This window comes from Saccostrea cucullata, unplaced genomic scaffold, assembly GCF_032062105.1.
Source record: "Saccostrea cucullata isolate Sc308-1 unplaced genomic scaffold, CSIRO_AGI_Scuc_v1 ctg1984, whole genome shotgun sequence".
NCBI lineage: Eukaryota > Metazoa > Mollusca > Bivalvia > Ostreida > Ostreidae > Saccostrea > Saccostrea cuccullata.
Window position 1 is genome coordinate 9,171 of NW_026920523.1, and position 27,852 is coordinate 37,022.

The window sequence follows — 27,852 nt, forward strand, 5'->3', positions numbered from 1 at the left end:
GTAGCATCGATTTTGAAAGTGGGGAGGGGGGGGGGCAACCACTGATTTTTTTTTTAACTTACCTGAAAAAGTTGACAAGCAACAAAAAAAAAAAAAACGAAAATTGGGATGGGTAAGGTGAGGGGGGGGGGGGGGGGGGGGGGTAGAGGCAAACTTTTCGCACTACCAATTCCTTTCAACTTTCAATATCCATTTTTTAAGCTTACAGTACTATATTTCCTTCATATTACTTTACTTTAGTATAAAGTGGGGGGGGGGGAAACAGCCTTTCAATGAACATTTACAATAGTAAAAGTATTGTTGGCAAAAAAAGTGGGGGGCCAGGCCCCCCTGCCCCCCCCCCCCCCCCCCCCCGTTGCTACGTCCCTGCTGAAAGCCTACCTTAGTATTTTTTTGTGTAACAGTATTCACACGCAAATTATTACTGGTACTGGAATCTAGTAAAGTCCATACGTCAAGGTTGGTGTTTCTTGAAATGCTGTCTTTAACACTATGTTTTTTTTCATGTAGCCAGATAACGGGAGGCGGGTAAACGTGTTATCCAAAAACACCAGATTCACCTGTAAGAAATTTAAAAAAAATCACTAAATGGTGACAATTATGTTTTAGCTATAGTTATCTGATTTCATCTATTGTCGTCCTTATTTTAAAATTTTGAAAATTTTCAGATTCTTCTCATTCAACCAATTTCAACCAGTTTTGGTATAGAGCATCCATAGGTAAGACAAACAAAAATGTTAATTTCATTGCCCCTACCTTCTTCGAGACTGAAGGATGAGTGAGTCAAAAACCAGGAAAGTCAATGCACATTCGAAAACTTCAAGGAACTATTGGCATTATTCTAATGTGATATATGGCGTATTGTTGATAAGTTCATGCTAACTAAAATTAAAAAGATCTCTCTATTTGTTTTGTTACTTTATTAAAGACAAGACTTTCCTTTAAATTACACTATTTAAATCAATCGTGTTTCATAAATATCACAGATTTTAACCAATAACCGATTTATTTCCAGCTCGGAAATAAATATCAGACACAGTTTAAAGTCAATTAAACTAATAGAAATGTGGGGATATTTAAGTTCAAAATTGGTGAAAATTTGAATTTGAACGTAAATAACAAATACCATTTAAATCTATGCTTAATCTCGTATTTTTATTTCTTAGCTCGGATACGCCATATATAGCTTTAACAAGCAGTGAGTCTTTTGCCAAAATTATTTTATTAGCTCACTTGAGCTGAAAGCTCAAGTGAACTTTTCTGAACTTATTTTACTTCAAGGAACTATTGGCATTATTTTAACAAGCAGTGAGTCTTTTGCCAAAATTATTAGCTCACTTGAGCTGAAAGCTCAAGTGAGCTTTTCTGAACAAATTTTTCTATAGTCCGTCTGTCTGTCTGTCTGCCCGTCCGTCTATCTGTAAACCTTTCCCATTTTCGACTTCTTCTCAAAAACCACTGGGTTAATTTTAAGCAAACTTGATACAAAGCATCCTTGTATGAAGAGGGATTTGAGTTGTTAAAATGAAAGGCCAATTAAAGTCTCCATCAAAGGGGAGATAGTCAAGAAAATAGAAAACAAGAAATCTGTGAGCCAATGCTCACTTGTAATACCCCCGCTCTGATATGACTAACACTATCATGTTAATATACACAGGTTAAATTACAGGCAAATGCACAGAAAAATAGGATGTTGACATCAGATTCATATCAAAATTAATCCCACAATATGGCATGCCTCAACAAACAGTGTGCTAAATTTCAAGCATCTGATATGAGTAATTAATGAGAAAACTGCGACCAAAACTTGTAAACGGACAGAGACAGACAAAATATGTATTCCACCATATGGCATGCCTCAGGGAAGGTTGTGTTAAGATTTCAAGCGTCTGCAATGAGTAGTTGCTGAGAAAAGCTGAAAATTATGTGGAAGCATCCGGAGGTAGTGTAGATTCTAAATTGTTCAAATCATGACCCCCGGGGATATGGCGGGGCCAGAATAGGGAATCTAATTTTTACAAAGAAATATATATAGCTGTAGGGAAAAATCTTTTTAAAATCTTCTTCTCAAGAACCACTGGACCAGAAAAGCTGAAACTTATGTTGAAGCATTCTGATGTAGTGTGGATTCTAATTTGTTCGAATCGCTTTAGGATTGTCAAGATACGCATTACATAGAGGGAATTGTGTTAAATGACAGAATGGCCAAAGTTACTTAGGTGAGCGATGTGACCCACGGGCCTTTTGTTATATAAACGGTCAAAAGGTATAAGAAGTTCTTCGGTTAAAGTTATTAGTCATAGAGTAAAAATGCTAAAAAAATGAAAAGTATTTTCCATATATATGTTTCCGTAAACATTTCCATCAACGTTTATTGTCCCAAACTCTAATCTGAACAAAATTAAGAGGATTTACCAAAGATATTTATCTGATATATTACTTCTTTTGTTGGATAAAAAAAAATGTTGATCAGCCTTAATTAAACTAGATATACTTTTTAAACCCCAATATTCTTTAATCATTATATTTATGATTTTTCTAATGAAAAATTTCATGATCAAATTTTTAAAAATACAAAGAATAAAAATCAATACTTACATCTAAATCTTTTGCCTAAAAAATTGAAATACTAGTAAATTGAAAACATGTTATAGACTGAAGTTCAGTAATTTGAAACTACTAGTAATGATAAGGATAAAAATTTGTTTAAACAAATTCTATACGTGTTTCCATTTCTGTTTTAAGAGAGACAATCGTGGACTTCATTTCGCCGATAGTGGAATTCATTTTAATCATCATTTTCTCCAGTTCTATTCCTTTTGATTTCTCCATAAAAAGCTGCTCCAAAACATTCCGAATTGAATTGTCTCCATTTGTTGCTCTAACTAACTTTCAGAAGCCAGGTGTATAAAGAATAAGTAACATATTATTTTAAAGGAAATTGCAGTGGTATACGTCTTTATGTTTAATAAGACTTAAAATTCATGCATAATAATTTTCCAAAAATGTATACCTCATTTTTCCAAGAATTATCAGACAGACTGTTCTGCTTTAAAGCACATGTATATGATGTAAACATCTGTAAACATGTCTAACCATCTTTCAGATGCCAGGTGTATAACGAATAAGTAACATATTATATTTAAAGAAATTGCAGTGGTATAAGTCTTTGTGTTTGATAAGAGTTTAAAGCCATGCATAATATTTTGCAAAAATGTATAGTTACCTCATTTTTCCAAAAATTATCAAACATACTGTTCACAGACTATATCATAAAGCATATGTATAATATGATGTATACATCTGAAAACATGTTTGTACATTAAATGCTATTCAAAGAGAAAATGAAAGTCCAGTGGCATAGGGATCGTGCAAGGTATGCAATAATGTGTCTGGTTTAAAATTACTGATGTGTTTCTTAAACTTTGGAAATGTAGAGTGTAATTAGCAAAGATCTAGATCTTTTTTTTACATGAAGGTTGCAGCTGTGATTATTTTGCTATTTTGAAGCTACATTTCTATTTGTTTTGTTATTTATTTAGTAAGGATACATTACGTGGTTGAATCATAATAAGGTACTCCTGGGGATCATGATCCGTGTGATTAAAGCCCGTGTTCTCTTGTTAACTGTTCCTCATCCATATCTTGTTTTTTTCGTTTCGCCAGTACGATAATTGACAATACAAGTTTTTCTTTTGAACAACTACAGAGTTGTTTTTTTTTTTTACATACACTGAGTATGAAGTCTCGAACTTTGTCAGTTTGTGAACGAAAAAAAGAAAAATACTAAGTCATGGGTATACCCTTGAAAATTTTCTAGAATACAAAAAAATCATCATTTAATTATTTATTCCGAACAAAAACATTGTACTTGTAAATAAAACAAATGAAATTATCAAATATTTCTTGCACTTTTCCTGCACTCCGGATTCTCTCTTATCCGGCCAATTTTTATGGATTCAGTGGTATCCAGTGGGCAAATTATGCTGTAAAACATTAACATGTTATGTTAATTTTTACAACTACACTGTACGAGGGTTGTTAGAAAAGTTCGTGGACACATTGAATTACGGAAAATCTATTGTGTACTGTGAAGTATGGCCTATGTCTGAATAAATTCCTACATTTTGTTTATTGGTATGTAAAAAATAAAGTCCAAATAATGAAATCTTGAAAATCTACAACGATTTTTATTATGAGGTCATGGGATTCACGGAGCAATCACTTGACGTAAGGCGACGTAACAACCAGATTTCAACCCGTTAAGCTTTGTCGCAGTTCAAAAAATCTTTCATTTCTTCAGATTTTTCTTATCTTTTTTCTACTTTAAAATTGAATATCTAGATCAACATGTTACTTTTCTACTATAATGTCTTTTGTATTGATTTGGATATTATTGAGATCTTTAAAAAAGTCTATGCAGTTAATCGATCAGGTATTGAAACTATGCAAAACCATATAGGCGCAGAGCAACGTCCATGCAAAAAGGGGGTATTGAAGTGTCACCGCAGTTAATCATTCAAAATGTTAATCCTTCCATTCTTATGAAGCTACAACCATTTGAAAACTTGTCCTTTGTATGTGTAGGAAATTCCCGGCGGAATCGTGAACATTTTAATCTCTTTTTAGACATTTCCCTGTCCGCACACATAATTTTTACGTACTGCAGTGCTTCATGACGCTCAATGACGTTCCGATTTTTGGCTTTGTTTTTACGCGTCGATCAATCTTAAACGGCTATAAAACAGTCATATACCGTCCAATTTAGTTCAAAACTTCTCCCAGTGACGTTTCATGTATACTTTAGCGGCAGGTAAAATATCATAAATCTCTTTGCGCTACAATTGTGCAATTTTTGATTTTAAGAAAGAGTCTTTATAATGTAAACGTGCCAAAATGTAGCATGCTCCGTGAAGCAAGTTTTTTCAAAATAAAAAAGCTGTATATATTTCAATAATCACCGGAGAGCACCCAATTCTTGTATATTTATTGAAAAAGAGCTTAAGATTTTATCTGAAAAGTTTGACCAGTTTCGTGGAAATAGCGCGCTCACAATAGAACTTGTCCTCGAACTTTTCTAACGCCCCTCGTATGTCCGACCTAATTTCCTTATATGGAAGCTCATTATAATCTTAAACTGATTATCTTTCGTTTTTAGAAATTTACTGGACCAAATATACTGTAAGAGAACCTCGCTATAGCCCTCTAATGGAAATTGGTAACATTTCAAAATGAGGGGGAAATTCTTAATGGGACATTAAGCAAAAGAAAGAAACATCTGATGATAAGTTAATTTCTTTATATATATTTCTTTATTGAACATTTTTTTTTTCAGAATGACATATGCTGTACATGTTCATTGATCGACCATGATAGCGTTACAAGATTTTATCGTCCACAGGCCATCCAACTGATTTTAGCTCCATACAATATGGTATTGCCCCAAGGTTTTAGACTTAACTGAAATCCTACCCGGGTAACTTTTCGTGTATCAGTGCGCACACGCAAATTAGTACTCATACTGGAATCTAGTAAATAAAGTCCATATGTCAAGGTTGGGATTTCTTGAAATGCTGTCTTGAACACGATGTTTTTTTCATGTGGCCAGGTAACCTGAGATGGGTAATCGTGTTGTCCAAAAACACCAGATTCACCTGTAGGAATTTTTTTAAAAACAAATATCAGTAAATGATGACCAGTATGTTTTAGCTATAGGTAACCTGAGTCACTTAGGTGACCAATAGTTATCTGATTTCATCTGTTGTCGTCCTTATTTTGTAAATTATAAAATTTTTCAGTCTTTTCTCATTCACTTTCAACCAACTTTGGTATAGAGCATCCATAGGCAAGACAAAAAAAATGTGAATTCCATGGCCCCTACCCTCTTCGGGACTGAAGGATAAGTCAAAAACCATGAAAAGCAATGCATTTATAAAAAAAAAATGTTTTTTTTCTTGTAAACATCAAGGAACTACTGGCATTGTTATAACAAGCAGTAAGTCTTCTACCAAAATTATGATATGTTAGGTTAAAAGACTAGAGGTTCTTGTGTTAAAGTAATTGAACATAAATTGAAAACGCAAAATAAGTATTTTTCAATATACATAATTCCATTTCCAACGACCTTTATACTAGTATTATTGTCCAAAACTCCAATCTGAACAAAAAGTATAGGCTTTTAAAAATATATTTTTATTTTAGAAATTACTTTCTTTTGTTGGATTAAAAAATGCTGATTTGTTATAGTAATACTACATTTAATTTTTCAAACCCCAGCATTCTTTATCATTCTATTTATGATTTTTCTAATCAAAATTCTTATGATCGAATTGAATTTTTAAACTTAGAAAAATACAAATAATAAAAATCAATACTTACATCTAAATCTTTTGCCTGAAAAATGGAAATGCTTGTAAATCGAAACATGTTTTAGACTGACGTACAATAACTTGAAATTACAAGTAATAATAATGGGTGAAAATGTGTTTAAACAAATTCCATACGTGTTTCCATTTCTGTTTTAAGCGAGGCAATCGTGGACTTCATTTCGCCGACAATAGAATTCATTTTAGTCATCATTTTCTCCAGTTCTATTCCTTTAGTTTTTTCCATAAAAAGCTTCTCCAAAACATTCCGAATTAAATTGTCTCCATTTGTTGCTCTAACCAACTTTCAGACGCCAGGGGTATAACGAATAAAAAAATATTATTTTAAAAGAAATTGCAGTGGTATACGTCTTTATGTTTAATAAGACTTAAAATTCATGCATTATATTTTCCCAAAAATGTATACCTCATTTTTCCAAGAATTATCAGACAGACTGTTCACAGACACTGCCATGAAGCACATGTACATGATGTATACTTCTGAAAACATCTTCTACCTGTATGCCAAAAAATTAATGCAAAGATTAAAAATATACATCTTAAATTAAAAGTATGTAATAAAGACAAAAATATTTCTCTTAACAGTTATCTGTAACTATATATTTAAGAAAAAAAATAATAAATAATTCTAATTATCAATAAAACCTAATTTGAAAAACTGATATTGATTTTACATATACACATATCCATGTTATTACGAATGTGTATCAGGCATGAAAAGATCATTCTTTTTCTTCTTTTGACATACTGACTTTGCTTCTGTCGACATACTGACTTTGCTTCTGTCGACATACTGACTTTGCTTATGTCGACATACTGAATGACTTCTTCTGTCGACATACTGATTTTGCTTCTGTCGACATACTGAATGACTTTTCTTCTGTCGACATACTGACTTTTCATCTGTCGACATAATGACTTTGCTTCTGTAGACATCTGACTTTGCGTCTGTCGACATACTGACTTACTTCTGTCGACAATCTGACTGACTTCTGTCGACATACTGACTTTGCTTCTGTCGACACATTGACTTTGCTTCTGTAGACATCTGACTTTGCGTCTGTCGACATACTGACTGACTTCTGTCGACAATCTGACTGACTTCTGTCGACATACTGACTTTGCTTCTGTCGACACATTGACTTTGCTTCTGTAGACATCTGACTTTGCGTCTGTCGACATACTGACTTACTTCTATCGACAATCTGACTGACTTCTGTCGACATACTGACTTTGCTTCTGTCGACACACCGACTTTGTTTCTGTCGACATACTGACTTTGCTTCTGTCGACATACTGACTTTGCTTACTGTTACTGGTATCTCACATGAATCAATTAAACCAAATTAACAAAGTCCTATGGAATAATTGAACGGAAAAACATAACATATTGAATCTTTAATGATGTTGAAATGTTCATGTGTGTTAAACGCGTTTCTATCCGTCGGATTTAAACGCATGATGTCAAATTAAATCCTACATGTAAACTCTCTATGAATACTGACAGGCAAAAGAAACGCAACACCCTACTTTAGGGGGGAATAATTATGTAAAGTAAGGAATTTTGTATCTTAAAATTATGGATATCTTCAATTTGGTAAACATCGGTAATGTAACGGTTGAACAATTTTCATACCATAACCGGAAGTCAAGTTTGAGTCTGCTTAACAGAAATCAAAAATGACATGTTCAACAAAACATTTGGCAATATTATGGAGTTTTAAGGGGTTTTACTGTTCATCATATGTAATCCAGCAATTATTCAAAAAATAAATTCTTCTTTCGTTTCCCGTAACGATGCTAAGGCTTCTTGAAAACGGCTTAAGTACGCATTTTCATTGCGCTAGCTGGAAAATTTCAATGTAAAGGTGATGGAGAGTTGCTGATGCAAAAATTCACTAAATTACGCCTCAGCAGGGTCTTACGTATCATATGCATTACAGACAGTCCTTGTACCGGAAGTCCAAAGGTGGCTACACTGCTCTAAGTTAGAGAAAATTCGACCTAATCATCTGAAAAAGGGCTTTTAAAAATGGCTAAGAATAATTCCTTCGCTCAGATCTCGATATTCATGAACCTATTGTATCGTAGAAATTGAGCTGCAATTGTTGTTTAGGGCAGTCTTGCACCTTTTACTTGAATGGTTGGGAGGGGGTGTTTTAACTGTCATATGTTACTTAGTAAAGTAAAAAGATAAACATTTTTATCAAATCTCTGATGTTCTCAAAAGTGAGTTTAGCCTTACTGTATTCATTTTTGAAAATCATTAGATATAAAAATCAAGCATTTGTTTATTACTGCTTGTTGCGTTTCTTTTGCGTGTCAGTATATATATCAAAACTGTCAAGTTTCCAACACTACAATTTTGCAGTAATTAAAATATCATTACATTCAAAATAAATTAGGAATATTACCTTTTTGAATAAGACGATCTGTCAATGAGTCAAACGTAGATCCTCCCTGTTCTTTTATAGATGACCATGATGTTGAGAGGATTAAACAGCTGTGGTTCTTCATGTGCAGTTTAAACATATCAATCAAATTTAATAAGGGGATGTTGAGACTTTGTAAACTTTAATTTATAATTCAGGTATGGTACAATTATGACACATATTGTTTTTTTCAAGTGCATTGTCATTGAAACAGATGCCACTGAGTGTTATATGACTGTATGGTCACTCGCTTGGCTACACATAATTATTTTAATAATTCTCTTAATAAATTGACTCAGACTTCAGCACGTGTTTTTACTTCATTTTATTATCGGAATTCTCTAGTCTCAAAATCATACAACTCAAACTTGCACGGTCATATATCCGGATTGCTATGCAATGCCATGGTCAATAATACACCCCACCCCACCCCACCCCACCCCCGAAATAAAATTTTTCAAATTTATAAGAATTATCAATCTAGGTATACACATACAAATACAATGACCATAATATATATCCATAAATCACAAAGCATAATTTAAGAATATTGTAGATGATAAATGAGATACAGTCACATACACGAAGAGTAAACAAGATCTTGATTATACAAGCTGAATTTAAGGCTATTCAAGGAAAGTGATAACTCAGTCAAAATTAACTGATATGACAACAATGACATGAACATTATACCTCTTCAAGCATTTATTTATGCAAACACTTCTCATGGTGTGAAAACTCATACAACATTCTTGAGCCCAAATGACTAAAGCATACATTTACTAAATATAGATCATTACATCATAAAACAAGTAATACCATGCCATTTCAGTGATAAATCTACAGTAATGTAGACCTCTGCAAAGTGGCCACATGCAAATGTATGCAAAAATACTATTGAAAATTTGTCATGTTAATGACCAAGCTTATAGGATGTTGATCCAAACTGCCCTTTTATTTGATTAATTTACAACAAAATTTCTTTTAAATTTTGAAACGTTACATTTAATAAACCAAAATATACAACATAAACTGGATAACTGTCAGTGTTCAGCTGGGAGATGACGGTGTCCTTAATACGGATACAATTGGAGTCCGGACTGGTTTGGAAATCCTTCCTCCTGTCCTACTGTCGTGGAGGCCTACACACACATACACACAAGGAAAAGGTATACGTCTTGCGCTCAAGACTCTAGATGTGACCGTGTCTGGTACAGGGACATCTACACACAAAGGATGCGGACCTATTAATTACCTATGCACAATATGATGTCAAGGTTTAAACACTGTAAGTTAAAAACTGTGCATACACATGTACATATGGCTTACAAATAGCATAAAGATGCTTTACTACAATATTATACCTTTACTTTACACTTTGCTACAAATATAACAGAACAAAAGACATGCTAAAAGACACGAACGGGACACCGTACAATCATTACTCGAACACTTTTGACTAACTGTACATCCAAATAACGTATTAAGAAATATATAAGATAATGAATCTCAAATAGCAAAACATTTAAGGCTTACTATGTTGAGAAATTCCGAAACTGGTTGTTTTAAGATATTTACAGCATTTATATTTTAATGAACAATAAAAACAAGGCTTACCTCAGAAAAGTGTGACACTACATATTGGCAATAAAAGGTAAACTATGGTGAAGTCTGCCATGACTATTTTATTGCAAAATGTACCAAAATCTAGAGAAGTATAAGAACATCATTCTCTATCAGGACTGCCGTGTCCAACTGCCGAACGGACTCAAACTTACTTTCAAGGTCCAGTGATTTGAGGCTTAAAAAAGGTTAAATATGTACATAGTGAAAAACGGAAGCTCAACAGAGGGAAATAGAATGTTGCCTGCGTGTTCAAATATAGACACTTAACAGAGATGTAGATTTTAATGTGACAATATTTAAAAAAAATAATAAATGACAATAGGTATCTCCTGTAAAAAAAAATTACAACCAAAAGTTTTAATATCATTATCAAATACTATGTAGATATGAATGTTAATTACCATGTTGATATCAACTGACCAATTTAAGGTGAATTAACATGCCATACATTTCTTTCAAAATTCAGACATTATTACATCCTCACAAAAATATGTAATACAGTTATGTATCTACAACAATTCAAATACATGGAAAAAAACCCAATGATAGTAAAAAAAAAAATACATTAACTTTGGGGGAGATTTTTGATTGATTATATATTGTGTTGTAGTGCTTCCCAAGGTAACCACATAGAATTCTAAGCTGGTTCCCCAGAAAAATGCACTAGGAACTCCTTGGAATTACCTGATCCTCTTTGTCCTGGCACTCATTTTACCTTGTAAAGTGCCCCTGTGTCCGACATTGAACTAACTTCAACTGAAAAAGGATCTTGATGGTCAGATTCTCTAGAGCGAAGAGGATTCTTCGAACATGGCGAGGTAGCACTCGTTTAGATAACACTGGTACCTTAGGTTCACATGTCCCTGAACCATTTGCAAGTTTTGTGTTCTTGTCAAGGTTTTCTCCCTGAGAATTCTGTGTCAAAGGGTCATCACCAGGGGTATTTAACATGGGATCCTGGAGGTCTGTTGTTTGGTTGGAATCCTGTTTGGTATGAGTGTCTGTTTGTGTCTGTTTATCAGTACAAGCAGGCGAGACTGTCGTGCGAGTTATAACTGGGCCAAGTAGATAAGGTTGTGGTGATGGTACACGAACATAAGCAATCTTTAATCTGTTCACACGAATGGGTTTACTAAAATAAAAATTTTCTCAGTGTTCTGATCTAAGAGTAATACACGAGAGTCTGAGCATACTTGATGCACTATATGAGGTCCAGAGAACTTGGCTTGAAGATTCTTTGCAGGGCCTACTGCAGGAAAAGACAGGTAAACATAATCACCTTTCATGAGGTGTAAAGGATGAGGGTTTTTATTGGCTCTGGTAACCATAGTATCCTTATTAGCCTTAATGTTGTTTCATACTTCTGTGCGGATTGTATGGAGTTTGTCAAGAAAAGTATCCATGTACTCCTGACATCCTTTCGGTAAAGTATGAAGGTCAGAATTAAGGGTCACTAGTTACAGTGGAAACCTTGGTCTGTATCCGAGCACTATCTCAAATGGGTAATATCCTAAGGTAGAGTTTATGCTCTGATTAATGGAAAACACAGTGGATGAGAGCTTCTTATTCCAGTTTCGTCTCTGTTTGTCCATATATGGAGTAAGTCGTTCTTTTAGTGTTCTGTGCATTCTTTCACATGCACCGAGACAGTGGTGGGCAAAACTACGAGTAAATTGTTGAGATATGTCTAACAACTTGCAAACTTCTGTTGTTATCTGTGCAATAAATTCAGTCCCTTGATCATTAAGTATGGTGTCACATCCACCAAATGTCGTAAAGAGTTGATACACGACAGAAGATAATAGCATCATTAGCAGCTCTGGGTACAGCGAACAAAAATATGTTGAGCATACAAGTAGCAGTAAATATGTATGTATTTCCCTTATATGACACAGGCAATGAACCTTGTAGATCAATTTGCCAAATATCAAATGGTTTAACTGGAGAAGGAAAAGACACTTTATTTGCTTTGGTCTTTGCTTGGGTCATTTTCCAACTCTGCCAAAGATTGCAAGATTTCACAAAATCACTTATGATGGATAACATCCTGGAAAAATAATAATGTTCTTTGATGCGGTCCAGGGTATCATATTAATGCCCCCATGAGCTCCCATAGGTTACTCGTTGTACAACTTTAGACCGCCTCTGGAACGACAAGTTGAAAGTGGTTAAGGCCCTTGCTACGCTTTGCTTTACCTATACGGGAGTGAAATAAAACATCATCAGCCACTAGGTAATCTGGGGCTTCTAAAATAATTTTTCGAGCAACTTCTATGAAAGAGGTAGTTTTTCCTGCTGCAAATAATCTAAAATAAGTCTCAAATCAGGATCTGATTTCTGTAACTTGGCAACGCTGGACAGAGAAAGGTCTGTTTTGGTAAGTGGCTCCAGTGCGCTCTCCTGAACAGGTTTGTCTGGTATTCTGACCGAGGCCTCTTTCTCAACCACGGTATCAGCACTGTATCTGTCAGTCACACCTTCGTCAAGTACAGTATCAGAATTTACAAGGTTCTTGTATCCATGGTTACCATCACTTGTAACATCGTTATTCCTTAATGGTTAATCACTGTGTCAGAATTAACATCACTAGCACTAAGTTTGTGAACATGAGTAGAAGTGTCAGTAGCACTAAAATTATGTCGACAAAATAGATTAAGAATGATTGGCAGTTTTTTGTCATGGCTTTATTGATTAAAAGTCAAATCAATCATCAATACGATCAATAGTAAAATCAATCATCAATACAATCAATAGTCAAATCAATCATCAATATACAATGAATACAATGATGTACACAAGGTATCTCTACAATGATGTACATAAAGTATCAATTCAACGATGTACACAAAGTGTATATTGAATAATTAATACACAATGTGTACAATGATATTCATCGATAAACAATGATATTCCAACAATGATGTACGCAAAGTGTATGTACATGTGTTTACACAATGGGTACAATGATATTCAATAATATGCAATGATATTCAATGATATACAATGATATTCAATGATAAATGAATTGCAATGAGCAGGTAGCAATGTATTACAAAGACAATGGTCTACGTCGACTTTATCAATAGTATATGACATAGAATCAATAGCAATGGCACAATGACGGAAGCTCAATTATTGGCCACTTGCCCTGGAAGATAACAGGATCAGCAGCGAGCTTCTAGCAAAATTCGATTCAGCATTAAAAACAGCCTGTAAGAAGACCATATATCCTGCAGTTCAGTGAGGCCTAAGAAAAGCCATGACGCTAACGGGTTCTTCTTTTGGTAGCCAAGGGAACGGATGTTATGGATAAGCTGAGCTTCAATGGATGACGAAAGATGGAAAGGAAGAGCAAATGCACATGCGTAATGGATGTGGCTAAATGAAGTCAGTGAATTTGAGTGAGAGTTATCTTTCCTTGACTTTTTATCTCTATTTGTCTCCATAACGGGACTTAACTCATATTGAGTTAAGTCGGATTATCATGAAGCACAGTGTCAATACGATGGTCAGTACAAGTGTCAATTTCACTTGTATTGTCATAAAGCACAGTCTCAATGTGATGGTCATTCGCGCTTTTAGGGTGATCAAGAATACAAGTATCACTATCACCAAGTTTGTTGTCACAGATCAAAGGTGCATAAACCATTTGAGTGTCCATTAGCATCACTAATAACAGTGTCAATATCACTTTTGCTGGTATTGTGAATAACAGTGTCACAATCACATGATCTCATTACATGGTCAACTTTGATTAGTTTTTCAAATGGAGATTTTGGAAATGACTCTCCATCGGAGGATTTCCTCAATGATAGGAAATCTAGAGATTACTTATGTCTATTTGGAAATATGTTTGCACTTGGCTCGTCAGTATCTGCTTCATATCCATTGTCAAGATGAGGTTTTGTGTCCAGTCGGAGATGATTAAGCTCCTTGTGACCATTGTTGATTATATGCTGAGTCAGGGGTTTCCCACATGGAAAATGAATTTTTTCAATCTCTTCTTTAATGTAGGTAAAGAAAAGATCTTCTTGGTCTGGACTGTCAAAACTGGTGTCACTTTTATCTGTAAGTGACAATTACAACCTTGTCATCTCCATATTAAATAAGTTTTCGTTTTTTACGACAAAAGATCCATAGTCAATTATTTAACTGTTTACAATTAAGTTGATACAGGTATTTTTAAGACTTCACGTGCAATTTGAAAGAAGTGTAATCGGGGTGTATTTTGCTAATTATTATATAATTGTGGTATGTAGTTGCAGTGATTTTTTTTTATGTCAAGCGATAAATTATACATTTATTTTTATACTAGCGTATTAAAAAAGGCGCAAACTTGTAGCACTTGTTTGGTCAGAATAAAAAAAAAGTTAACTGCAATGATCGTTCAGTGTATTATTAATTCCCTTCCATTATAGTCTATTTTTTTCAAAATATTTCTGGTTTATGATAAATTTAAGTAATATCTTGAAAATTGATTTGATTTACTTTATTAAGGTTCACAAATCATCTATGAAAATGGTAGTTACTCTGAAAGAATTTTCCATACAATGTAAATATTATCACAGTAACATACATCCTATTATTCTCTTTAGATAAGTGGACAGGCTTTCCACTACATCCACTTCTCTTCACACGCTTTCATGTCTTCCAGAATCAATAAAAGAAGACCTGTGAAGAGAAAAGGATGTAGGCGATGCCTGTCCACTTCTCTAAAGAGAATAAACTTCTATGTGTGCTTTTTGTGTTTGTATCGTCATGCTTTTTGTTTTGTTGTAAATGTATGTGTAACGCTTCTCAATGTATTGTCATTATGTTCACTTCATACAGCATATATATGGTAAAATTCCAATTAACTGCACATTCATATGCATCATATCTCTAACAAATGAGAATGTGAGTGAAATTTTCATTAAAAAAGAAGGAAATGTTGCCAATACATGCAAAGTTATATGTGACTACCTTCTGTTGGATTCAAAGATTTAAAGAATCAGAAGAATGTGTATATATTGAAAAAATGTAGATTTTAGAGATAATTCAAAGGGTAGACCTGACAGTTTTAAGTTAAGAAAGTTATACTATTTTTTAACAGTAATAATATTGGCGTGCAGCATATTTCTCCTGTTGTTGAAGCTTTTTTCAATATTTTTTGACATTAACGTAAAATATTTACCAAGTAAAGAAACAATAGCAGTTTTATCAAGTGAAATGGCTGTTTTGTCAAGAAATCATGTGAAAGAAGAGCTTTTAAACAGTAAAAATATTTCAATACACAGAGAAGCTATCACGAAAAAGGGGAAACATTTTTATGGTTTACAATTTAATACTGGAAATAAATTTTCATCTGCCGGGATAAGAGAAGTGTCAGATAGCTAGGGAGAAACTTATGTAAATAGCACTAAAGAAATGTTGTGTGATATTTCAGAGAAGGAATGTGATCAAAAAGTATTTTAGAATCTGTATGTTTTACATGTGTCTGATAGAAATTCTTCAGAACAAAAAGTTAATTCTATTTTATCAAGTGAATTTTCTCACGATGTTCATTCTTTTAAATGTTCAGTGCACCCTCTTTTACAATTTTCAGATGTTTGTTTACAAGAGTTTTATAATATTGAAAAAGAATTAAATATTCAGTTTGATGGACAATCAAGTACACCCAAAGATCCTTATGTCATGTTTGTTTTAAGAAGTATATGAAAATTGTTTTTTTTAAAGATGGAGGAGGTGATCCAAATTTTAGTCGTGTATTTTTGAAAAGTCATGGAACAAACTCCCTCGGATGAACGTGAGTGGAAATCGTTTTATTTTGTGTTTTTATATTGCTGCTGGTACATTTTTTATGCATCAATTTCTTTTACAATATCTGTTATCCTCAAGGAATGCAGTTGTTTCATCATTGCAAAGCAAATTATTTTAAACAATTTTAGAGCTCTTGGTTTTATTTGTAAATTTATAACAGAGCCATACTGAAAGAAAATTTAGAATTATGGAGTTTTTACAAATGGACATTTTCGGTTGGGTGAACTTCTACAACTATCAGTGACTATCGATAAAGAAGTGTGGAAACTATGTTGTGCCAAAAAGAAAAACAAACAAATGATATAATATTATTAACCAAAATGATTCAAATTATTTCTGATCCTTGAAAATAATAAAAATAATCTGGCAGTAGGTTATAAAAATCAGCTCGAGCTCCAGTCCCAACTATTTCTAGTGTCATGTTGTAAATTTTGAATTTACCAGATGGCAGTAAATACAAATGCCACCCGGTAAATTCAAAATTTACAACATGACACTAGAGAGAGAAATTTGGAGTATGGATTAACCCAATTCTAACCCAAATAAGAAACGCATTTGATTTTGAAAGCTGGGATAAGCTTGTAAAAAGTAAGCTTTACTCCAACAAATAAAATACTGGAACGCATTCCGCAAAATTTTCGAGATAAAACCAATGTCAGATAAAGGATGCTAGGAATAAATTAACTGAATTTGCCTAGGAAATTCTTGGTTTATAAACCTAAAAGTGTGCAGTAGAGTCCCCCCCTCCTTAAATAATTTTGCACTATATTGTGAACTACAGAAATTTAAGCTAGGTTATATTATAGATGTACATTTGTGCCTCAATAATTAAGTCTGATGTCCTTTTTTAGCTTGCAAAGGAACTTCCACGTAACATCAGGAGGAAGGGGGATGCTCCTCCAACTTTTTCCAAATAGATATTTTGACTGTTGAAAAGGATTGAACATTCATTTCCACTTGTCCCATCCCCACGTTTAGTCAAATACGTGTAATGTAATTATTGTTTATGAAAAAATAGTAATGAAAAAAATTAGAACCTATTTTACAATTACTTGGTTCTTTTTATTGTTTTTTTTTGGGGGGGGGGGGGGGTTTAGTTTAATTACAGAAGGCAAGTTTGTATTATATGTACCTCATCATACATGTACATGTTTTTTTTTTTTGAAGTAGTTCTTTCAAATCACAATTTCATTGAACGTATTCACTTTCAATTGAAAAAGAATAGTTCAAGAATGAGGACCCCTCTTGAATGTAGAAACTGGCATTTACCAGAAAATAAATGAAGCTTTAGAATATTTTAATGATTGAATTACATGTATAGAAGATGAATATCATATTTTTTGTAAGTGTGCTGTATTTGCATCTCAGGAAAACATTACATCAAACCACATTATTTTAGGTCTCCAACTATAGTCAAACACTCAGCAGCTCATAATATCGGTGTTTCCATTGACCATGAACATATTTATTTTATGATAATTTATCATTAATGACGACAAGAAACAGTAAGACCTGTCCTCTCGGAAGACACCAATGTTTTCCCTGCTTAAGGTAGGATTCTTCTCTGGTTTCTGACTAGATGAAATATTCAAAGTACGTTTACTTATATGTTGTATATATTTAGGTCTAAGAGATTTAAAAAGATCATATTTTTCTTTCCTCATCACAATTGTACAACTTTAAATAGAAATAGTAAACTAAATTTGAAATCTAGCATTGACTATATTTTTGACGGAATGACATATTATAAAAATATCTTCTTTTCTGCTTCTCAGAATTGTTATAGAACAATGAATTTAGTTATAATTTTTACACGATCAAAGATTTGAAGAAATTTTTAAATGTAAGTTTAATTAATAATGAGGGACAAAAGTTCCTAAATATATCAAAAAAATTTGATTTTTCAAACAAACTAGATCTATGTTAGCTTTCATAAGCTTCCAATCTGAGAAGAGATTTGAGCCAAAAATCTGTAAAAAGTATTTTTTTTCCGCTCTTTTAGTAAACGATCAAAACTTTTTGTTTTTGTGTCATTTTGTATCTTTTTATGACAACTTTACTAAATGTGAAAATGAGAAAAATTTAAATATAGGAAGCATACAAAAATTACTAATCTGTCATAAACATTTAAGAGGAGTAGAGAAAATTCGGATTAGCCAATATTCATTTTAGTTAAATTATTGATGTCAATTTGTTAATATCATCTTATAGGCCCTTTGTGGTAGTGTCTTTTTATGCAAAAGAAAAAACATTCAATCTTTTGAAATGCAAGCAGGAATTGCTTGATTGGCCACAGTAATTCTTTATTCTTAATGTCCAGGGAAAAGGTAATCACCTTGACCTGACCTTGCCTCTGATATAAAACGGTCAAATTTAATGTTACTGATACCATCACTTAGTGATATTGTCTTCTTGATTCTGATTGTATAAAATGCACATGTCAGAGCTTTGGTAACGTTATTCATGACATGTTTCAAATGTTAAAAAGCCCTTAGCGATGTTTGAAGACATCCTATTCCATGTATAATCAAAGTACTCAGAAGTACAGAGAGCCGGGCTCATTTACAGAGTAGAATGGATTTCTTACATGAATCACGTTTATATTCTGATGAAAAAATTATTTTAAAACTATCAATATAAATGATAAGACACTGACAGTGAGTTTTCAATCCTAATACCACGGTCCGATTTTGTCATAATCAGAATTAATCTGGTACCGCAGCTGAATGTAAACAAACAGGCAAGTCTGGTTCCCTCTCCTGCTTTACCTCGTATGTGTAGAGAACTACGGTAACACTGATTATCAAAAATCTTAACGCTAATGAACTATGTTCTTTGACTTATGAAGTTTTCAAAGCCATTACTAATAATGTTTATTTTATATAGATAAAACTTCGTTTTATTTTTGTTGCTTTATTTAGCGTTTGTATTATTTCAAAAGCGGTTGAGAGTAAGAACTATATTTTTGCACGTAACTTTAAAATGGCGACTATGGGGTCAACATCCTGCCTTGAACAGGATCACATAAGCCGGCAATTGCTCTTTGAGCAATAAGCCCGGCTAAAAAGCAGTTTAAAATACTATGCAACATTTTTGGTGCATAATGCGCTCCATACATCCGTAGTAGCTATTTTGGAAATGTTCACCCAACCGAAAATGTCCATGAATAGGAACACTGTGTATCAGTGACTTTTATATGTTTTAAATGTAATTCATGAAAACCCTTCTGCATTGTTGAAGGGGGAAATCAAATTGTTTGAAGGTCCAGATTTTTATGACCCTGTGTCAGATTTGTTATGCTCTATGTCGTTAAATGATGATCTTATATGTTTTTTTTTATTTAGAGATACATTAGTGTTTTAATTGACAAGGCAAAGAAGTCGTTTGCAGATTTTTTAGATGGAGGAAAATATTTTAATACATGTTCAACAGAGTTTGTTTTTTTAAGAATGTTTATCCTGTTCAACAAACAATATTACAATTGAAGGATAATAAATGGGTGAGTTAGATTTTACACTGAAATATGTTGCCATGTCATCTGTAAATACAATTGAAAGTATTTTAATGATTAATAATAATGATACCAAAAACTGGCTAGTAAAAAGTGAAGACCAACAGAGGAACAATATTAATGCAGGTAGAAAAAACCGTAGAGCCTTTTAATCTGAAAATAAGATAAGGAATGAAGAATTATTTAATAATAGACATTTGCAAATTATAAAAGAAAAAGAAGAAAAGAACAAGAAGATAAAGGAAAAAATTAAGCTTAGAAAATATATATAGACATAAATTATGGGGTTCGGAAAGTGAAATAAATGAAAAATTGAGTAGTTTAAAGACCAAGAAAGAGAAGGTGACAGCGTTGAGGACTCAAATTAATGTCTATAATAAAGTTTTCAAAGTGGAAAAGGAATTTCGACAATTATTGTCTTTTAGCAAAAAAGGAAAAATATTTGATGAAAAAAAAGTGAAAAAAATTGATAACATTACTGAAAGAAACGAAGGAGCATCAGTAAAGTAATACATGTACCACAAACCCGACAGACTTTGTGTCCAGAGAAATATATCATACTTGGACTAATAATTGGGAGGACATGGAATGGGAGGGACAGATTTTGAGTTACAGCAACGGAGTGTTTAAAGTAAAGTCAGTAAAAAAAAGAGATATATTATTAATTTCACTGTTTAACATGTACAAAATAATACTGCAACATTTTAATTAAAAGAGGTATGTTTCACTTTCAACATACCAGAATTCTATTATTTTCAATAACTTACATTTATTTCATTTGTTGAACATATCTTTTAAAGTTTAATTACAAGCAATTAAATTTCAGTTTCAAAAATTATTGAATGAATACTTTAAAGTGATAGTCTTTTCACATAATAATTGATGGTAAACTTCAAGTTTCCTACCTAGCACTCTGAATATTTATGGTTTCAGGGTTTACTTTATTTTCTATGCCCCCTTGCGTGAGGGGAGGGTATATTGCTTTGCTGCTTTTTGTTGGTCTGTTTGTCTGTCTGTCCACCAACAGTTTCCATTCATTTTCTTTGCAGAGTTTGCACATACAGATATGAATTTGAAATATTCCAGTTGTTGGGGTGGGGGAATAAGTGTTTTACAAAACATCTCTTGTTAAAATAACATTATGAAGTAAATGTATAAAAAAAAAACATGGAATCAAATGTTTTTCTGATAATGTATTTGTATTGATTTGAAGACTTTATCTGCCGTATCATTTTCATACAAATGGGTTTATAAACAAGGAATTTAATTTGATGTAATGATATATGCAGGTTTCATAATGCTGAATATTTACATAAATACTTTTATGAGAGCATGTCACAGCATGCAAAATTTATATATTTATTTTCCTTCTTGCCGTAAAACGCATTTACTACTGACAAAAATTCTGTAAATTCTGTAAAAAAGAAAATAATGTTTGGTTCCCCAGCTATATAAATAATATTAATTTTGTATATGCATAAAACAAATAACAGAGATAGCAAACAATGGAAATCAATATTGCTGAGTTTATCTGTAGTTATGATGATAAAATAGTTTAACAAAATTTATTGTCCATAGGTCATGTAGGTCCTTAAAAAATAACTATGCATAAAGTACAACACTTTGTTATGGACAGTTGTTTCTGTCTTGTTTGCTTTTATCTTTGTGAAATATGACCGTATATTTATGTTATTGTAATAATGTAAATGAAATTTTATTCCAAAGCAAAATTAAACATCAGGAATAAGACATAAATGGGTTTCAGTTATTATTATGATTGCATCATTCAAGGTTACTATAATATCATTCAAGTGAGTATAAATATATATACTTATATCTACATATATTTTTTATTTTAGGTTCTGTACTGGAATGATACTGAGAAGACGGACAGTAGCATATTTGAGTTAACAGAAAGAGAAACTAATACAGACATCAAAGAAGGAAATTTATTTTTCAAAGGTCTGTCTAAAAACGTTCTAATCTGATTTTTAATAAACATTGAGATGATTTAGAGAAAAATAAATCAATTTCTTCTTAAATATAAAAATTCCTATTGTTAAACTCAGGAGCAAAATTGGATCACAGTTATAGCACATTTTGAAACAGACTATAAGGTATGTCTTACAGAGTTATCTTCAAATTGTTATTAAAATTTATTGGAGTTATTCCTCTTTGGAAACATAAGTAGTGTGATTTCATCTATGTATGGATCTAATTTACATATTATTTTTCAACCAACCAATGAAAATCTCTTTATTTACAACTATGTTACACATTTACAAAACAATATTATTGTTCCTTAGAATTAAAAAAAACTCATTTTTAATTTTTAGGTGGAATAGTTATTTAATGTCACACACTCAAGACAATGTCTATTGAGATGTTTTGTCGTTCTTTGGATTCTCTACCATGTTATATATGTATGGTTACTTGCTTGGCTACATATAACTATTTAAACAATTCTCTTAATAAATTGAATCCGTCTTCAGCACGTGTTTTTACTTCATTTTATTATCGGAATTCTCTAGTGTTAAAATCAACCATCTCAGACTTGCACGGTCATATATCCGGATTGCTATGCAATGCCATGGTCAATAATTCAACATGAAGGAGCCATAATATGATGCAAAAATCTTATTTATCAGCGAAATAACCATTTAAAGTCATTTTTCATCCCCAACAAGGAAGTGATCAATATTAGCATAAGAAGTAAATTTATGTGAAATCAAATTATATACGTTTTATAAAACTGGACAATGAGCAAAAGTGCAATTAAAAAGAGAAGCAAAAACCATTTTCAAAAGTAACATACCGAAATCTTAAATTTCTTTACCTATTGGGCATACTACCTTTCTTCTAATATTTCTAAAAAAAATTGTATTTAAAGAAATGTAATATATAATGAAATATCACATGATACAAATATTGAAGCGCAATTTGTTATCATGTTTGAAACAGATGTAATGTGGACACGATATTTCATACCACAGTTCTAACCTTTTATCAACAGCTTTCCTACATGATTTAATAGTCTTTTTAACAAAAATTTTCTACAACGCTGATTATTTGTTACTGCTTATTCAGCACAAAAAATACTTATTTAAACTTAAAATTAAAAAGAATACTTTTTTTTTTTAAATAAATTATAAAGATGTTCTTTTAATTTGTTCTACTATCATATGCATGTCGATACGATATGTCCCGGTGAGCTTGAGATAAAAGATGCATGTACCATAGAGTCTGACACATTTGTTTCATATTTGGATATTTTACTTGGAAAGACGACGAATTTTTCCTTCATTTCCCGATTATGACAAGAAGCACAATGCGGTTGTGACCAGTCGGCAGGGGATGCTCACTTCTTCATGACATATGATCCTACGTCTGATGTTTCGGAGGTCCGTGTTTGCTCTGCTCCTGTTTTGTATTGTTTTATAGACTTATGAGCTTGAAATCTACATGTATTCGTTATCTCCATATATTTCATACATGTTTCACTTTTAGTGCAAAATTTCATTCATTCTTTCATTTTAAGGAGTAAACAAAATGAATGCTCTACCAAGCTCCTATCTACTCCTTAAGATACTAGCTGATGTTAAACAGCATTTTCAACTTGTTGTGTAAAAGAGGATCTTGAAAACTTTTTAAACAACTTTAAATTTGCAAATTTTTTTATGTCTATAACATATAAAAGTTTGACTTTCTAACACTTTATACAAAGATTTTCACAATAAATTATAAAACAAAGCTCTTATAAGAAAAAGGAACTCGAAAAAATTGTGATTGGTCATCAACAAAATTTGTTTTAAACGCTCCGATTCTACACACAAGTACTCTTAAATTCATATTAAAAAGATGAAGTTCTTCATGGACAACATTTATGTAGTCATCGGAAACCATATCTTCCAAAAAAATGTTAAAATTCCGATGGAAATTTATTAGCAAAGCCGTTTTTAAATTCTTATAAAGCAGAATCTGTTCAAAATCTCCTACTTGCCGTGGCCATCAACTAGAATTTCTATGGAACGCCGTTTTAATATTTTTAAGGTCTTTTCTTATATCAGAAATTCGATTTTTTTTTCAGCAAAACATCATTTTCGGATATCAGAAAATATATTTTTGATATCAGAAAATAAACGAGATTTTTTATATAAAAAGTTCAAATATCTGATATCAGAAAATCATTTTTTTAGCAGTAACTCCATCACAAAATCAATTTAATTTTTTGATATCTGAAATTCAACAACACATAGTCTTTAGATTGATGCAGATTATAAATTCACCCGTTTTTACAGAAGTTGGTCATTAGTGATAACACTAATCACTAAGTAGCGGCGGAATCAGTGCTCAAGATGACACTATTGAAACAGGAATAAGGGAGCATTTCTTAAAGTAAATCTATCTATCTTATTTATATTTTCTTATATTTTCAAATATTCGATGGCATTTTTTATATCAGAAAATCGTCTTCTGATATATATAAAAAAAAATCGATTTTCTGATATAAAAAATTGATTTTTTTTTTTTTATATCAAGAATTCAATTTTTTGATACTGGGAGTATCAGAAAATCTATGTTAATTTCTGATATCAAAAAATGGATTTCTTGATATCAAAACATACTTTTTTGATATCAAATTTTGATTTTTGATGTCAAATTATGATTTTATATCAAAAATTCGAATTTTTGATATCAAGATTTATTTTTCATCTCAAAATCGACTTTTTGATATCAATAATTCTTTTTTAAAATTTCAAAAAATAACTAAAAGATATAGAAATGGCGCCTCATATAAATGTCAGTTTACACATGCACTGACAAAGAAATAAAAAAAAATTATAGTATTCGAATAAAATTCTTCGGACGTTTGCTAATATGCAAAGTAAGAACTAGTAAGATTTCTAATATGAGTTGATAATTTGCTAAAATGCATTATTCTCCCGGTGTGTTTGTGTGTGAGATGGCGTGTGGCAGGGTAACGTTGTGTAAAATTTATATTAACTTCCTTTCGGAGTCATTGATAATGATAAGTGACTTTTTTCAGTTATTGCAATTCGAGTTTGATATTCATGATTATACTTGCATTGCACTCAAATATTTATCAGGGATTTATCCCCCGCCCCTCCTTATATTGCACACAAAAACTAAGGCATGCTAAAAATTCTTATGTTTTCACGAATCTGGTAAATATGGGGGCATATTTCTCCACGGAAGCGTAAAGGTCTGTACACTTGTTGTGTTATAACTTTGTAACTATATGTTCTTATAATTTGTTGTCTTATCAACACACAAAATGTAATAATTCCTTATTTCTACACGTATTTTGATTTGTATTTAGATTTTTTTTTCATAATACCGGTATATATTACGTAAAGCAACTTCTTTTTTTAATTGATTTTATTGCTTTAAAATTTATCGATTTAAAAATCATATGGATTATCAGAAATTGATCAAAGCAAAATGTTCAATCATTGTCGATATGAAAAAATAAATATAAAGTAATATCGATATAAATATATGAATATTTCCGAGAAAGAAGTCAGAAACTAGTGTTATTAAATTTACTTCGCGGGCGAGAATTCTAATGAATCTTCACTTCACTCAGAATTCAGTAAAAACGTTTATAATATGTATTTGCTAACGTCTACGATTAAAAAAAAGATAAAAAATATTTTTGAAAAAAAGCAAATAGGTGACACATCAACAGCTGTGGAGGTTTTATTTCAATGACTGTTGAATTTTATTCATGAATAAGAAAAAAATATCTTTTTGATTTGTGCATTGATATTCACTAGTACTTTTGCTTAATGCAACAAACTGACCTCGGTGTCAAAGATTTTGCTTACTAGTATGAAATGTACTACCAGTATGCATCAAGATTAAATATCAAATCACCTTTTCTTATATATCATTTAATTTATTTGAAATCATTTCAATTCAACATTTATATTTATTATCGAATGACATATTCGTGTTCATTGATCGACCCTGACAGCGTTGAAAGATTTTATCGTCCACAAGCCATCAAACTGATTCTAGCTCCAAATAACTTTGTGTCTGCCCAAGAGAATGGATTTAACTGAAAGCCTACCCTAGTAACTTTTCGTGTAACAGTATTCACACTTGAATAAGAACTCCTACTGGAATCAAGTACATAAAGTCCATACGTCAAGGTTGGGGTTTCTCGAAGTGCTGTCTTGAACACTTTGTTTTTTTTTCATGTGGCCAGGTAACGGGAGGCGAATAAATGTGTTGTCCAAAAATACCAGATTCACCTGTAGGAAATTTAAAAATAATATCACTAAATGGTGACAATGATGTTTTAGCTATAGTTATCTGATAAAATCTGTTGTCGTCCTTATTTTGTAATTTTTAAAATTTTTCAGCTTCTTCTCATTCATTTTCAACCAATTTCATCCAATTTTGGTATACATCATCCATAGGCAAGACAAACAAAAACGTGAATTTCATTGGCCTACCTTCTTCGAGACTGAAGGAGGAGTGAGTCAAAACTAGGAAAGTCAATGCATATTCGAAAACTTCAAGGAATTATTGGCACTAATTTAACAAGCAATGAGTCTTTTACCAAAATTATAAGCTCACCTGAGCTGAAAGCTCAAGTGAACTTTTCTGATCATATTTTTCCTGTAATCCGTCTGTCTGTCTGTCTGCCCGTCCGTCTGTCTGCAAACCTTTCATATTTTCGACTTATTCTCAAGATCCACTGAGCCAATTTTAACCAAACTTGGTACAAAGCATCCTTGGATGGAGGGGGATCTGAATTGTTAAAATGAAAGGCCAAGTCCCCTTCAAAAGGGAGTTGATCAAGAAAATACAAAGCAAGAAATCTGTGAGCCAAAGCTCATTAGTAATACCCCCGCTCTGATATGAATAAACACTATCATGTTAAAATACACAGGTTAAATTAGAGGCAAATGCACAGAAAAATAGGAAGTTGACATAAGATTCATTTAAGGAATAACTGTCTTATTTATCTCGGACAAAGACATTGGAAATGTAAATATTTCAAAATCAATCCCACCATATGGCATGCCTCAACAAAGAGTGTACTAAAATTTCAAGCATCTGCTATGAATAATTAATGAGAAAACTGCGATGAAAGCTTCTTATGAATGAAACGGGCAGAGGCCGACAAAAAATGTATTCCACCATATGGCATGTCTCAGGGAAGATTGTGTTAATATTTCAAGCATCTGCAATGAGTAGTTGCTGAGAAAACTGCAACGAAAAATTTGTTATGTATGAAACGGACAGACGCCCAGACGAACAGGAAGTTGACATCGAATTTGAATAAAAATGTACCCCACTGGATGACATACCTCAAAGAATATTGTCTTAAAATTTCAGCATCTGCGATGAGTAGTTGCTGAGAAAACTGCGACAAAAATTGGTTACGGACACACACGGACGGACAGATAGTTGTACGGACAGCTAGACGGACGGACGGACACACGGACACACGGACGAACAGACACACAAGGATAAAATTATACCCCCTCTCCTTCGGAGCGGGGGTATAAATAGGGTGGGGTCATTAAAAAATCTTCTTCTCAAAAGCCACTTGACCAGAAAAGCTGAAACTTATGTGAAAGCATCCTGGGATTGTGCAGATTCGAAATTGTTCAAATCATGACCCCCGAGGGTAGGACAGGGTCACAATAGGGAATCCAAGTTTTACATAGAAATATATAGGAAGAAACTTTAAAAGTCTTCTTCTCAAGAACCACTGGACCAGAAAAGCTGAAACTTATGTGGAAGCATCGTGGGGTAGTGTAAATTCTAAATTGTTAAAACCATGACCCCTGGAGTGGGGCGGGGCCACAAAAGGGAATCCAAGTTTTGCATAGAAATATATAGGAAAAATCTTTAAAAATTCTTCTTCTCAACATGTCTACATGTCTTAACATGTCTAACCATCTTTCAGATGCTAGGTGTATAACGAATAAGTAACATATTAAATGTTAAGAAATTGTATTGGTATGTCTTTATGTTTGATAAGAATTTAGACCCATGCATAATGTTTTGCAAAAATGAATAGTTACCTCATTTTTCCAAAAATTATCAGACATACTGT

At 32.5% G+C, this 27,852-nt stretch overlaps 1 protein-coding gene and 1 long non-coding RNA gene across 3 annotated transcripts; both read right to left on the reverse strand.

Annotated features, from left to right (window-relative positions):
* Positions 1 to 396: 396 nt before the first annotated feature.
* Positions 397 to 2,880, reverse strand: LOC134250274 (uncharacterized). Its single transcript, XR_009988460.1, has 3 exons — positions 2,724 to 2,880; positions 2,599 to 2,613; positions 397 to 560 (listed from the first exon to the last, which is right to left on the reverse strand). It is a non-coding gene; the product is annotated as an uncharacterized LOC134250274 (long non-coding RNA).
* A 2,409-nt stretch (positions 2,881 to 5,289) lies between these two features.
* On the reverse strand, positions 5,290 to 27,852 carry LOC134250282 (uncharacterized). Of its 2 annotated transcripts, none has more exons than XM_062732636.1 (4): positions 27,821 to 27,852; positions 6,504 to 6,669; positions 6,379 to 6,393; positions 5,290 to 5,654 (listed from the first exon to the last, which is right to left on the reverse strand). In XM_062732636.1, the coding sequence occupies exons 1-4, from the start codon at positions 27,845 to 27,847 to the stop codon at positions 5,389 to 5,391; spliced, it is 474 nt and encodes a 157-aa protein (XP_062588620.1). In that variant the 5' UTR covers positions 27,848 to 27,852; the 3' UTR covers positions 5,290 to 5,388. The 2 variants fall into 2 exon arrangements, with proteins under 2 accessions (XP_062588620.1, XP_062588613.1); XM_062732629.1 differs by lacking the exon at positions 27,821 to 27,852 and adding an exon at positions 6,793 to 6,879.

What these genes read in the sequence shown, in the direction of transcription:
- LOC134250282 (XM_062732629.1), bottom strand. Translation starts at nt 6,876, where the DNA reads ATGTTTTCAGAAGTATACATCATGTACATGTGCTTCATGGCAGTGTCT. An exon ending in ATAATTCTTGGAAAAATGAG is followed by an intron (nt 6,670 to 6,792) that starts GTATACATTTTT and finishes GGCGTCTGAAAG; the next exon opens with TTGGTTAGAGCAACAAATGG.